At 34.5% G+C, this 15,548-nt stretch overlaps 1 protein-coding gene across 1 annotated transcript in view; it reads right to left on the reverse strand.

Annotated features, from left to right (window-relative positions):
- The window catches only part of COG6 (component of oligomeric golgi complex 6), an 89,677-nt gene that overhangs the window by 53,216 nt on the left and 20,913 nt on the right, over positions 1 to 15,548 (reverse strand). Inside the window, exons 8-12 of the mRNA XM_035003492.1 lie at positions 12,631 to 12,724; positions 7,301 to 7,429; positions 7,131 to 7,222; positions 5,531 to 5,595; positions 1,854 to 1,945 (exon numbers count right to left, since the gene is read on the reverse strand). Coding sequence (XP_034859383.1) covers positions 1,854 to 1,945; positions 5,531 to 5,595; positions 7,131 to 7,222; positions 7,301 to 7,429; positions 12,631 to 12,724 — 472 coding nt within the window. The remainder of the gene's footprint in view (positions 1 to 1,853; positions 1,946 to 5,530; positions 5,596 to 7,130; positions 7,223 to 7,300; positions 7,430 to 12,630; positions 12,725 to 15,548) is intronic.

Consider the following 15,548-nt stretch of genomic DNA (forward strand, 5'->3'; position numbering starts at 1 on the left):
TGCTCATATGTGGTCACTCTCTATGCTTTATTTACATTCTCCTGCTTTATTTCTCCTCAGTGCCCTTATCATCAGTTAAAATTATTTTATACTTAGTCTTTCTCCCCCATTAGAATGTAAGTTTAAGCTATTTTGTTCACTGCCATTTCTTTAGCATCTAGAAGAGTAACATTTGTAAACAGTTTTTTAATTGACTAAATGTAAAAAAAGTAAGTAAAAAAAGTACACAAGTAAAAAAAGTACACAAAAAAAATGTATCAAAAGATCCAACTGTCATCTTCAAAATCATCACCTTCAAAGACAAAAATTATAATTCTCAGAGTCTAACGAACCTATTACCTTCAGAATCCAAATGATTTTTTCTTAGCATTATTTGCATTAGAAACTGAGTTATCATTATCTTCAAATAAAAATTTCATGCAGTACCATCATGGGTATTACTACATAAATAATGTAAAAATGATTTACCACTACCTTTGCCTAGTACAGCATTAGTTACAGTGTTAGCTGCTTTCAGTGGCTCTTGTGTTTCCTCAGTACGGATCATTCTCTTATTTTAGGAAGCCTATAACATCACAATTGAAACTAATTTATTGCTTTTGAGTCATAGCAAGTGGTGATAATAAATTTATATCTAGGGCGCCTGGGTGGCTCAGTTGGTTAAGCGACTGCCTTCGGCTCAGGTCATGATCCTGGAGTCCCGGGATCGAGTCCCGCATCGGGCTCCCTGCTCGGCGGGGAGTCTGCTTCTCCCTCTGACCCTCCTCCCTCTCATGCTCTCTGTCTCTCATTCTCTCTCTCGCAAATAAATAAAAATCTTAAAAATAAATAAATAAATAAATAAATAAATTTATATCTAAAATGTTACAGGACTAACCCAAATCCTATCTCTGATTAGTTTTATAGCCTGTGGCTTGTTGGTTTTGTTTAAAAATGTGAAACCCATCTCTTAGCTGTGAAGTTTTGGGTGGCTAATCTCAGCTACTAGAAGGTAGGTAACATCATTGCCATAGTCTTTTGGTGCTTCTTGAACTACTGATCCCTGTACCTCTCCTGGATCTATTAGTTATAACCCTCTTGGATTTTAACAATTGAACTTCTGTTCTTGATTCTAGCATACTGGATGAAAAGTAACTGTTAAATCATTTTTAATGGACTAATATGAAAACTATCCAAAATAGAGCTTGAAATTCAAGACATTGTTTTAACACAACTACGCATGGAACAAGGTCTTATAGTGGCATAATAAAGCTCAAGTGTATGCCATCACTGCAAAGTGAAAATAAATGCACACTTTAGAGTCAAAGATCGTACTATAGAGAAAACAAGTGGTTCCTAATCAGATAAAGGAACTTTTATTTAAAGAAGATAAAGTACCTTTTATTTAAGCAAATAAAGCTATAGTGCTGCTTTATCACTAATAGGAAACTAAATGATAAAGAATTTACATTATTTACATCGAGGATAGGACACTTCACTTATTGTGCCCTATTCTGAGTATAATGTATAGTTACGTTAGGTGCCACATATCTCTTTTACTGATGCAAGAAGATTAAAAATATACTCACCCTATAATCTCACACTGTTATAAGTTGTATGTGTGCATGTGCATGTGTGTGAGGGTGTGTACAGTTATGTTTAGGGAAAAAAAGGAAATGACAGACCTCAAAATACAGCACAAATAATATATATGTAATGATTCATATGGTGTGGAGGTTCTGCTAGTTATATGTAGTTGTACAAATGGTACAAAACAAAACAAAATGAAAAAAACAAAAATCCTTATACTGTGTTCTAACTGAAATGATGTATCACATAGGATTTAATAAAGCACATTTAACCATTCCACTTACCTGATTGTATGATGGTAAAATTTGAGGAGGTTAGAAATTTTATATAACAAAACTGCCCCAGGTTCAGCAACTATTACTTGTTCAATTCGAACCTATTAAAACATGTGAAAAAAAATTAAGCATTTCTTAAAGGTATAACTTTCCTTCAATAATCACATGTGGGATAAACATGCATTTAAAAAAATAAAATTTAATTATTGCAGAAATCACAAAATTCCTTCTAGGTAATTTCTGAATATTAAATTATAGGGGATGGTAAAATAACAGAAACATTTTAACACAGATATACTCTACAAAAAAACAAAACAAAACCTAGATCCAATACCTACAGAATTTGGCTGAAGGCGGTTGCTACCAGAAATAATACAATGATGAGGTCATTGTGAGGGTTTTCACCAGATTATAACGTAATGTAGTTCAGCACTATTTGGAAAGCAGCTATTACATCCTAAAAACAGATTATCAGTGCAAATACTGCTCTATCACCAAATATTCAGAAAAAAATGAAAGAATTCTGATCTTTAAACTATTACACCAAATTTCCTTTTTTATTAGACAATAACAGACAAATCTTAAATTAGCACCAACATGTATGTCTAATTATGGCTACCAGGGCAGTATCAGATCTACTGCAAAGTTAACTTGATTACTCTTAAGATTAACTACTAGGAATCCTTACTGATCTCGCCCTTACTTTATGTTCCCTAATTAATGGATACAATCTAAATCACACTGATAATGTGCTTATTTACGTATTATATCTGTTCTGAAGCTGCTGCTTACATTGTGTTTTCTTGTTTCCTAACCAGATTCTAAACACACACAATTTGTTTTCTGCTTCTTTTACATCTCTACAGTACATACACAACAGATGCTTAATACACGCTTTTGAAAATTGAAGTTTCTCTATACTTAGATTTTGGAATATGTCATAATGCCAACATACGTGATTTGCTAAAATAGATTTTACAAATGTATGTATATGAGCATATAAAACCCTCTTAGATTACAGAAACTAAACGACCTTTACATGAATATGTTTATGAAATTCATACATCTTTTGGCATAAAGTACTAGTGAGCTAACTGACACAAATTATAAATCATGAATGGTGTGTGAATTTAAAAACCATGATTTTTTCACATTACATTACAATTTCTCTCTAGGTCCAAGGCCTGGATCAATAGTGATTTAAATTATATATTATGTCGGGGCGCCTGGGTGGCTCAGTTGGTTAAGCGACTGCCTTCGGCTCAGGTCATGATCCTGGAGTCCCTGGATTGAGTCCCGCATCGGGCTCCCTGCTCGGCAGGGAGTCTGCTTCGTCCTCGGACCCTATCCCCTCTCATGTGTTCTCTCTCTCTCATTCTCTCTCTCTCAAATAAATGAATAAAATCTTTAAAAAATAAATAAATAAATAAATTATATATTATGTCAACAGAAGTGATACTTTCTAAATTTTAATATAATTATTAGGACAAAATATAAAAGATATTAATGTAGACACACAGCTCTTCTCTAGCAGATTTATAACAGCATAGAACCCACATAATTTACAAAGCTCAGAGCATATAGTACACTAAAGTTTTTATTAAAGAGATGGAATTCAAATGTTAGCTGAGAATATTAGATACCCAAATGAGGTCATATAGGAAGGAAATTCTTAAAATAGTGTAAATTGTCACAAGTATATAAAGGAAGGGAAGAGTTGTTGGATCATATAATGTACCACTATCAAGCTAATTTGATAATGTAACTACTGTGAACATCTGTTAAATATTCTCTAGAGTACGCATTTAATATTACTATCATATGAAAAGATCTAAGGTTTCTGTCACTTCAGAAACTGAAAGAATTTTTATTCATTTTACAATAGAAATATTTTTGCTTGCTTACGAGTTTTTTCTTCCCCTTTTGATATCTTACATTAAAATTTCACAGGCAGTCACAATAATGCCCTACAATTGTTAAAAACACCTTTTGGAACATAAACATTTAAGGAAAATGAAATGAGGTACATTTTAAAACAAAGGCATACTTTGGTATATAATCTCTTTATATAAGCAATGGGTATTAATTTAATATTTTTAACATCATAATAATATTTCTTACTCAGACCAGAACAAGAAACTCTAAAGTCCATTCCAACCCTCAGATTCTAGCATTATATTTTATACAATTACTTTAACAACAACAAAAAAAGGAATCAGTAATATAAGGAACATAATATCGTAAGGAAGGAAGGGGGTAAAGGAAGGTAAGGCAGATAAAATACAATTTATTCACCAAAGCAATTTATTCATTGTTATGACTCCGAGTTTCCTTTAACTCTATGTAGTTACAAAAAAATATGCAAAGTGTAGAAAGAGAAATATTTTTATACTCTCTTTTTCTATCTTTCCAATAACTGCTAGTATACAAAATAAGCAACATTTACATGAGTATAAATGTCTAAAAACCAAACTATGGCAAATAAATATTTCACTTGAGAGAACTAAGTAAAATAATTTCAAAATATTTTGTATTTATTTACTGAATATGCAAGTGAATCCTAAGATGATCAAATTACAGTGATAATTAAATCTGTAAATCAACTGTTACAAGGGTGTGTTATCTGATATTTCCTTGCCTACAACAAAATACCAAAGAAAATCTCAGAAACAAAAAAAACAATTAGTTTTAAAATTTGGTTCTTGGTAAGAATAAATCATAAACCTTCTAGATTTCAATTTCTACATAGTAAGTTGAAGTCAATCAACAAGGAAATTAAACCAACAACTACAAAATATTCCATAAATATTATTAAAGAAAAATACTGCTGCAAGCCTAGTAGGTATCAGGAACTATGTACTTCATCTACACAGTTTTCTCATTTGATCTTCACAACCACCATTAATTTAATAGTAGCTTTTTCTTTTTTTTTTTAGATTTTTATTTACTGGAGAAAGAGAAAGAGAGAGCACGAGCAGAGGGGAGGGGCAGAAGGAGAGGGAGAAGCAGGCTGCCCGCTGAGCAGCAAGCCCAATGCCAAAGGGGACTGGATTCCAGAACCCTGGGATCATGACCTCAGCCAAAGGCAGATGCTTAACAGACTGAGCCACCCAGGAGCCGCATGGTAGGTATTTTTATATACAGGTTCAACAGAAGAGGCAACTCGAACAAGTGAACACAATTAAGTGGCAAAGTGGAAATTCTAACCCAAGTTTGACTTCAAATTCTGTTCCTTGTACTATAAATAGTATTGATAATAAAACTTACACGTTATTTTATCCTTGAATTTATCAATTATTGTTATAATAGACAAAAAACGTACAATGCTTGAAACAATAAAGTAAATGGAACATGTTCTTAGAAAATTTCTGTTAAGAGTTCATAGATAAGTTATTTCAACTTAAGGGACTTTTTCTCAATTGATTAACATAAATTACCATGGAAAACATAATATGGTAAAAAAAATAAGTGAATATATATAAACTAAGAATATTTCAAATTTTCTTCCTTAAAGATAAAATTGACAATATTTACTTTTAAATGTATTTTGTTATCCTACACTAATGTGTTAACTTGAGAAAACCATAGCTTGACTTCAAGCTGTTAACAGTTCTTTTAAACTCACAGGAATAAGGCAATGATTTAGCCAGATGCCATATAACATATATAAAAAACAAAATATTTACCTTTAGAGGCCTGCACACACCCTCAGTAATGTGCCCAACAACTTCCTGGATATTTTCTTCAACACCTACAATTAATTACAACATAACTGAAAATTTTTTTCCATATCACACATAAGTTCAAAAAACTAACAAACAATAATGAATATGATTAATGGCACTAATAACAAACATTTAAAGTAACATAATATTTTATTAAGTTCAGTATCTTTTAGGACATTATTAATTATGTTAATGTCTGGGTCTAGAGCCTTGTTAATTTATTGCACTGCTGACTAATAAAATGAACATTACTTCTTTGTGAAAAAGAATGAATGTATGTATGAGTCACAGGAAAAAATGACTAGGAAACATATTAACTGAAGGAAGTGATGTAAAGACGTATTAGTATTTGTTCTACAAACGCCTTATTCTGGGCAGGGGTGCTGAACACAGAAGCTGAGGATATAAAGACGGAAAGCACACCTTGTAATCTAATAGAAAAACTGGCATTTACTAAATACTGACTATTTACCAAGCTCCTGTGTACTTGGCATTTACTGCCTGTGACCGCCTTCTTTTTTACAGATAGAGAAACTGAGGCTTGGAAGAATGAAGCCATTCCCAAAGAATAACTTGTTTCGTCCAACTCCGATCTAAATTCTTCCAACCTCTTCACATTGCCTCTTATATATACTTCACTAAAACATCTTTTAAGAAATTCATTCTTTTAAACTAGGTAATTAGGATAACAGAAAACAACTTAAAAAAGTTCAGACCTTGTGCCAATCAAACAAACATGCTGAGTTTAATTTGAATATCAAAGAGTAAAAAAAAATGAGGAAGGGTAAATAAGGATCTTCCCCCAATTTGTACACTAGCCTCTCCTGGAGATCACGTTGTGAGCCAGAAGGATGCGGGGCTGGGCAATGCAACACAGTCAAGTGATACCAATCACAATATTTCTCTTTAATTCCTATCAAAAATAGAGTATCTTAATTTTCCATTTACCCCTCAAACTCTAACAGGCATCTTAAGGTAGTCACAATACTAAGAAGATCTGAAATTCTGTAAGAAACAGACATAGCAACTCAAAAAGCATCATTTTTTCTTCCTTGAAATCAAGACCAAAATTTTAAATACATTTAGTACTACCTGGGTAATTATTCAAAAAACTTTATAACAGTCACATGAGAATGAATAAGGAGTTGGATAGTAGAAAAGAATTAGTAGCTTAATGACCTTAAACAAGTCCCTCAGTCTGTTTACTCACAGATAAAAGGAAGATAATACCACCTCCCGCCTTTAAAGCTTGGCGCGGAAGATCTGAGACAGTGTACGCTATACACTTAAAAGCGAGGCAGGGGAGCGCAGGCCTGATATGGGAAGGCTACAAGGGACCAGCACACAAGTGTGAACAGCTGTGACAGGAAAGTGATGGAGGAGAGAAGTCTATTAGGAGAAAAGGGGGGAAACCAGAGAGGAAATTAATTAGCGTGCTTAATGTGACACCTAGGTGTGAAGAACTTATCTCTGTGAAGATGACAGCAATAAGAATAGAAACAGAGGAGCCTTGTGTTATTTTCTATACTTAGACATTAGCAATAACAACCAGAGGACCCACCTTGTATAGTTACATTCTTTAAGAGAGCTTCAAGGTGTTCTTTTTCAGAAGCAGTAGCTTGATGGAGCCAAGCCAACATATCTCCTACGTATCTAATGTAAAAACTAAATGTTAGTAAAGATTTCCTTCAGAAAAACATCAAATATTCCAACACTGTCTGATTACTATACCTCAAAGGGTCATGGGAGTGCATTTCAATGGGTCTTGGTGTGCCTCCTGGGCCCCCTCTCGTAAGAGCATCAATAAATCCACGAACGACAGTGCTTCTTCTGGCTGTTCCAAATTCATCTAAGGTATACCTAGAAGAAATATGTTATTTGAAAAACAGATGTGTTTCTTTTTAATGAGTATATCAAACTATTCATGCAATTTCTGAGATAACCGACACATCTACAGCTTTTTTACACAACTCTCAAGCAATACTGTTTTTAAACAACAAAAAAATAGTTATGAAATAACTTTATCATAATGAAAATTCACTCTAAAGGTACATATTTTTACTCCTCCTCAGAAAGAATGCTGGAATTTGGGATCAGTAATAGGGGCAATGGCAATAAGGGACAGAGCAGTGGGTCTGGTAAAAGTAAAAAGCAAGGAAAGGTGAAAATTCGGGATTCTTCAGGTTTCAGCACCCTTGGAGTGCAAAACATGATGTTCTAGTGTTCACACAGGCCATAATATCTAGATCTCAGAGGACTGGTTACAGTTAGAACTCTGCAATCCAAAAAACAACAATTTTTCTTCTACCATCAATTTTTTCCCAAATATACTATCCATATCCAAAAGCTTATTTTGACTCCAATACTAGACATACATTCCTTAAATTTACTGACCAATGAGGCATACAGAGCAAAAACTTCTTTTATGTATATTTAGAAATCACCTATTGTGGTTAAAAGAAAAAAAAAAAAAGGCTTCCTAAAGTGAAGGGGTTTATAGGAAAGGGAACTTTGAACTGGGAGATCAGACAATTTGGGGTGAAATCACAGGATGGCCTGGAGTTGCCAAGAGTGCCCATTTCTTTGACTAGGATCAGCCTTGGTTTCCCACTATGACCACCATTCCGTACACCCATCCACCAATTCAAAGTTCTTGCTATTTTAAAAGTACACAGGAAAACAAGAAATTTTTTCGCAGTCCAGTCTCAGCAGATTCTAGACCCATGAACTTCTAAATCTCTAAAGAGTTTCTAACAGACTTCATATTAAAAATTATTTCATACCCTACATATAAACCAAAGTTACCAAAATTTGGGATTTGGGTTTCCAAAAGAATTAATTTCTTCTACTACTATAAAAGCTACACTGCTTTCTTTAATATGCTACTGATTTAATAAAAAATCCACATTTTTTCAGGGGTGCCTGGGTGGCTCAGTCAGTTAAGTGACTGACTCTTGATTTCTGCTCAGGTCATGATCTCAGGGTCATGAGATTGAGCCCCATGTCGGTTCCACACTCAGCAGGGAGTCTGCTTGAGATTCTCTTTCTCCCTCTGCCTCCCCACCCCCCGTGCTCACACACACACTCTCTTTCTCTCTCTACAAAAAAAAATCTTAAAAAAAAGATCTTAAAAAAATAAAAAAATAAAATCCACATTTTTTGAAACCTAAGAAAGCTGGAAGAGGGAATATTTTTAAATAAAAGGGAAAAGTGTAGTAAAGTGGTCAATATCTACAAATTTGTAGGAATCTGAACCTTTTTAAAGGGCTGTTCACTAGAAACCAGATCATGGTTTTTTGTGTTTGTCTTCAGTTAAAAGGAAATGGGTCTGAAATTCTATGCAGTGACATACTAGCAATAAATCAAGATGAAATGCACTATGCCGCTAAGCTCTAAGCACTCAGTGACCTTGCAATCACTTTCTATTCTTTAAAACAAATTAGAACGAAAATGCTTTGATTTTTTTCTCATGCTCTTAAACTATAAATATGTTTAGTAAAGAATGTGTTCCTTTAAGTATCACCAACTCCATGAAATGACTTATGATCAGATGATTACTTACAGCACAAAATTCACAAACTTTTAACTTCTCAAATATATAAAACTCATCCTTAGAACCCAACCTGCCACAATAAACAGAAGCAATGTAACTTCTGTTTCTAGGCCTATTCACTCTGACCACAAGTTATGTTAGAAACCAGTGAATTCGGGGCGCCTGAGTGGTTCAGTCGTTAAGCGTCTGCCTTCGGCTCAGGTCATGATCCCAGGGTCTTGGGATCGAGCCCCGCCATCGAGCTCCCTGCTCCGCGGGAAGCCTGCTTCTCCCTCTCCCACTCCCCCTGCTTGTGTTCCCTCTCTCACTGTCTCTCTCTGTCAAATAAATAAATAAAATCTTTAAAAAAAAAAAAAAAAAGAAACCAGTGAATTCACTGGCATTTTAATGGAGGTGGGAGTGAATTATCAAGCCTGACAAACACTGGACTCCAATCTGTATAATTATATGAAATATACTCATACATTAATATGAATGTTAATCCCCCTGCAACAATAGATATAATTTGAAGCAAAACCAGCATGCACTACAATGAATCTTCAATGACATCTATATATATGAAACACCTTTTCCCAGAGAAAGAAGAAAATTTCTTTGACTAAAAAGAGATTATTTCCCAACAAAGGTCAAAAATTCAAAATGGAGCTTTACAAAGGTGAATGTTAAAATGATATAAATATTCTAAAATGCCTCTAAGCTAAAAGTAAAAATTAAAGTCCCCATTTTTAATGTCTATAGCAAGAAAAGAAAAGTTTTGGTCAAAAAGCAAATTAAAACATGAAAAATGTTGGTCAAAAACAAATTAAAAGAATAGTGTAAAAGCCTCCAAGAAATGTAACAAATACATAAAGAATGAAGAAGCCAGCAAATTACTACATTCTTTAACACTTTATATTCTGAAGGTCTACCAAAGGAAGATGTCAATCTATTCTACTTATAATAAAGTTCTTTATGAAGACATTTTTTTTTCTTTTAAAGATTTTTTTTTTAATTTATTCATTTAAGAGAGAGAGCAGGAGCACAGGGGAGAGGCAGAGTGTGAGGAAGAAGCGAATCCCTGCTAAGCTAGGAGCCTGAGGTGGGGCTCGATCCCAGGACCCAGAGCTTCCAGGATCCAGAGATCCCAGGACCCAGAGATCATGACCTAAGGCGAAGGTGGCAGCTTAACCACCTAAGCCACCCAGGCGCCCCTACTGAAATTTCTATACCTGATTTATTGAAAATAAATAATGCATTAGCACTCTAGTTACATACTACCTAATAAAAACTGGGTGGAAACTTTTCCCAAGGACTTCAATAATTACCATTTTTCTTGCACATGATACCTACACATTTGAGACACACTAAGGGCAGTGAAGCTTTTACACATTACTTAAATAAAGTTCATATAGTGCCATCTGGTGGTTAAGAGATACACTTAAATTTTTCCTAAATTTAAAGAAACTACCACTTTGAAGATAAATGATTACTTAATGAAAGGCCAATTTCCTCTTTTTTAGCATCCATCTTATGGGAATCAATTGGTCTTAAAAATCCTCCTTCTTCCCAAGTTAACTTCCAAATGCCTCTTACAATCTTCCCAAATGCACTGCTGCCTTCCTTATTCCCTGGCATGTGCCCCTTCAACATAAATCTTTTTTGCCTATTATAGTTCTATTCTTTGTCTTTCCAGCTTTTCCTGGCTGTCACAACAGACTCTAAATACACCCCTCTGTGGTTGGCAACTTTCTAGTTTATCTCCTTTCAAAATAAAAATAATAGCTAATACTTAGTGATGAGCAAGGCATTATGCTAAACACCTTATGTGAACAATCTAATTTAATATTCACAAAAACCCTGTAAGATAGGCACTATTTTCATCCTCATTTAAGGAAACTGAGGTTTCTGAAAGTAGAGGGGCTTATAAAAAATCAAATTCAGAGCTCACCTTCTAAACTATTATGCAATACTGCTCCTTTCCAAGTGTTTCTCAAGAATCAAAATTTAGTAAAAATATATTTACATGGTAGAAGTCAGCTGACCAAAACACACAAAGGCATTTTTTTAAACAAAGACTAACTTTATGAACAAATAGGAATCTGTGGACAACATAACACTTGATTAAAATCAAATACCAAATATTTTTGGTATAAAAGACTCCTAATTAAACACCAATACCTTAAAGTAAAAAGGCTGGGAAAGAAATTCCAAGGTAGATAAAATCTGCTGAGCTGGTGATCCATAGTGAACATGCCTTACCACATACACATGCACCACATTCAGGGCTATGACAAAGCATCTCTTGCTACCAACCCAACAGCCAGCACAAGCTTTTGCAACCAATTTCCCCAAAATACATGTTCTGTCTCAATCTACATCTTTGCACCTGCTGTTCCCTCAACTTGGGATGTTCTCAATTCCCTTCTCTTCCTGGAAAATGCCTATTCAATCCTGAGAACTCACTTTAAACCTATTTCCCAGAGGAAGGTTCCCAGAGGAAACCTTCCCTAATGTTCATCCCTTTCCCCTACCACAGAACACCTGAGCCACACAGCACCTGACACAGAGACTCTAAAATAGCAATTAATAAAGTCATTAAAATGGATGTGTATCTGCTCCCATAAAATAAAGCAATTTGAGGGTAGAGTTTTATTGATGTTGTGTCTCTAGCACATAGAACTGTGCTTAACGTATAGTAAGTACTCATTAAGTAGTACTGGAATGTTATTATTTTACACAGCTGTCCCAGCATTTGTGTTCTGGAAACTTCTTATGGGCTAAACATTGTTCCAATCAGAAAGAATAATGGGGAAATCCTCTTAAACTATTATAAGCCTCTGAAAGGCATGACTCAGAGCAGGATTGAATGCCTATGTAGAAGTCCCCTGGTTTTCTGTTTCCTGCATTATAACTCCCCACTGGGTCTCTCTATTTCCATACTATTGCAGAAATTAAAAATTTTTAAAAAATACTTCTATTTTATATAAAGAAAATTAAAATACAGAATAATAAAAAATATGTGAACAATTAATAATGCATAGAATTCTTATACAAATTATCATCATACATCTCTTGGCCAGCATAACTTACAGAATCAAACACCTGAACTCTAAATCCTGTTAATGGAATCCTGATTTTAAATTTCCTTTTTTCATTTCTGGGAAATTATATTTCTCAGTCCCCTATTTGACCTCTTTCTCTCTAGGGAAGGGTTGATAGAGGAGTTTTAGTTTCATGCAATTCTAAGGTAGTGAATGAGATGACAGATTGAGGAAAAGCCCCTTAACCTCTACATAAATAAAGGGTAGTCTAGATATAGGGACAGCCTGCTTTTCCCCACCTTATGGCATTCTATAATACACATTATGCAAATAAGCTGATGCTCCAATGATATACATATGAGATGAAAACATCACTGTAAATTATATTACTCAAACTAGTGTATATAATTTGATAATACTGAAAGCTAGCATAACTCATCAAAGAAAAAGCAGATTTATTTTTTTTAAATTAGGAAAAAGTCACGAACTTATATAAGACAGGTCTATCCTGCAGGGCCTCCATAGCCTGAGTCAATACTGGAGATATGTCACATGATTCTTGTGTCAATGTTCTGCACTCACCTGAAAAACAGTTAACATATAATTATAGCACTTGTTAAATTAAAATTAGGTCTTTATTATATCCATTGTACAGTCTAACTTCTTTAACAAATATTGCATTAAAAAAATGCTCAGAAAAACTTACAGAATATGCCAATCAAAAACTATTTTACACTGTCAACCAAACTAAAAATGTAAGCTTAAGTATTTGTATAACTTTATATGACCACACATGCTATCCAGTGCACCCCAAACCTCTATTAAACTACAGTTCCAAAGAAACCAATCAATGAACAAATTCACAGAGTAACTGCTACACACATGGCAGTGTTCAAGGGGAAGGGGGGGTGAATAAAAAATACATTACCAATCCCTTCCTTTGGGAGCAAACTTTAAGCAGTTTGCTAAAAATGTTTATATAAATAATATATGGCAATAAGATTATAATTTCAAATCAGTTTAGATTCTAAACTTTTAAAAATGTCTACACCAACATCTTCTTTACTATTCTAATTTTATGCATAAAATGCTAACTAAATGTTTACTATGTTCAAAAAACTTAGAACTTGTTCAAAAATACCCAAACATTTGGTATATGTGGACCTCATACTAGCAGTATATTTTCTAGCAAGCACTGAGAAAAATATATGCATGTTTGGAATTGAAAGTATCTTTTTTTTTTTAAACAAGACTGTTGACTATATTCCCTATGCTGTACTTTTCACCTGCATGACTTATTTTATAAATGGAAGTTTGTATCTCTGAATCCCCTTCACCTAGTTTGCCCACCACCCCCATCCAACTCCCCTCTGGCAACAGCCAGTTTGTTCTCTGTATTTAAGAGTCTGTTTGCTTGTTTTGTTTTTCAGATTCCACATATAAATGAAATCATATAGTATTTGTCTTTCTCTTTCTGACTTACTTCACTACTTCACTTAGAATAATAATTCCCTCTAGGTCTATCAATGTTGTCACAAATGGTAAGATTTCAGTTGCTTTTATGGCTGCGTAATAGCTGATTGTATATATATATACCACATCTTCTTTATCCATTCAGTTGACCCTGGGTTGTTTCTATATCTTGGCTATTGTAAATAATGCTGCAATAAACATAAGGGTGTATATATCTTCCTGAATTACTCTTTTCATTTTCGTTGGGTAAGTATAATCTAGTAGTGGAATCACTGGATCATATGGTATTTGCTTGTAATTTTCTGAGGAACCTCTATACTGTTTCCCACAATGGTTGCACCAATTTACATTCCCATGAATACTGCACGAGGGTTCCTTTTTCTCCACATCCTCACCAACACTTGTTATTTCTTATCTTTGTGATATTAGTCGTTCTGACTGGTGTGATATCTCATTGTGATTTTGATTTGCACTTCCCTGATGATTAGTGATGTTGAGTATCTTTTCATGTGCTTGTTGGGTCATCTGTAGTTTTTCTTTGGAAAAATGTCTATTTAGTTCCTTTGCCCATTTTTTAATCAAATTGTTTTTCTGGTGTTGAGTTGCATGAGTTCTTTATATATTTTGGATATCAATCCCTTATCAGAGATATCATTTGAAAATATCTTATCCCATTCAGTAGGTTGTCTTTTTGTTTTGTTGATGGTTTCCTTTGCAGAAATTAGGTATCTTAAGATGACTCCAAAGTCTTTAGGAGTCAGAAGGCCATAGTTTAGAACCACTATGTTGGGTGTTGTGGAAGCACAAAAAAATGTGAGGGAATGTCCTTGCCTTTGAGAAAGTAGAAATCTAACTGCAGAGGCTAAGATATACATATATGAAAAGTTAAGTATAATGTACCGAATGTCAAATATTTCCAGCAGTTAGAGTTTAGAGATGGGAAAAGTCACTGTGATTTAATGTAGTCATGGAGAGTTCCAGAAAGATGCAGAACCTAAGTTCAGTCTAGTATAGGTATTACTAGTTAACTGTTTGTATTCCTAACTCCTTCCGACAGTCAGTTGGTAATACCTATTAAAATGTCATGTACTTTTGGGTGCCTGGGTGGCTCAATTGTTAAGCGTCTGCCTTCGGCTCAGGTCATGATCCCAGGGTCCTGGGATCGAGCCCCGCATCAGGCTCCCTGCTCAGCAGGAAGCCTGCTTCTCCCTCACTTCTATCCTATCCTATCTTAACTGTCTTAACTTTGGTTTTAACAGGCAATTCTGTGAACAGATTACTGAAACATTTTAAAACAAAACTAAGAATAAACCACTTGTGGCAGACAAAATAATGGCCCTCCAAAGATCTCTAATTCCTGGAACCTGTGAATATGTTATAGTACATAGCAAAAGGGACTTTACAGACAAAATTAAGGTGACAGATCTTAAAACAGGAAAATGTTCCCAGATTACCCAAGCAAGTCCAATGACATAGGTCTTAAAAGTAGAAGAGGCTGGCAAAAGAGTCAGTCAGAGATATGATACGGACAAAGAGGCAGGAGAGATTAAAGTGAGAGACTGACTCAATCCATTATTGCTGGCTCTAAAGACAGAGGAAGAGGCCATAAGCCAAAGAATGTAGGAAGCCTCTAAAACTGGGAAAAGCCCTCAGTGACAGCCCGCAAGGAAACTCACACCTCAGTCCGTCCTACAGACTCAAGTTACTAAATTATGCCAACAAACTAAATGAGCAAGGAAACGGATTTTTCTTAGAGCCTCCAGAAATGAATGCAGCCCTACCAACATTATTTGTGGTGACACCATGTCTGATTTCTGACCTACAGAACTATAAGATAATAAATTTGTGTTGTCCAAAGTCATTAAGTTTGTGGTGATTTGTTAAAGCAGCAAGAGAAAAATCAATTCACCATGTATAAAACAGTTATTTAAAT

This window comes from Mirounga leonina, unplaced genomic scaffold (genome assembly GCF_011800145.1).
Source record: "Mirounga leonina isolate KUSES-001 unplaced genomic scaffold, KU_Mleo_1.0 Mir_127, whole genome shotgun sequence".
In the NCBI taxonomy this organism is placed as follows: Eukaryota; Metazoa; Chordata; class Mammalia; order Carnivora; family Phocidae; genus Mirounga; species Mirounga leonina.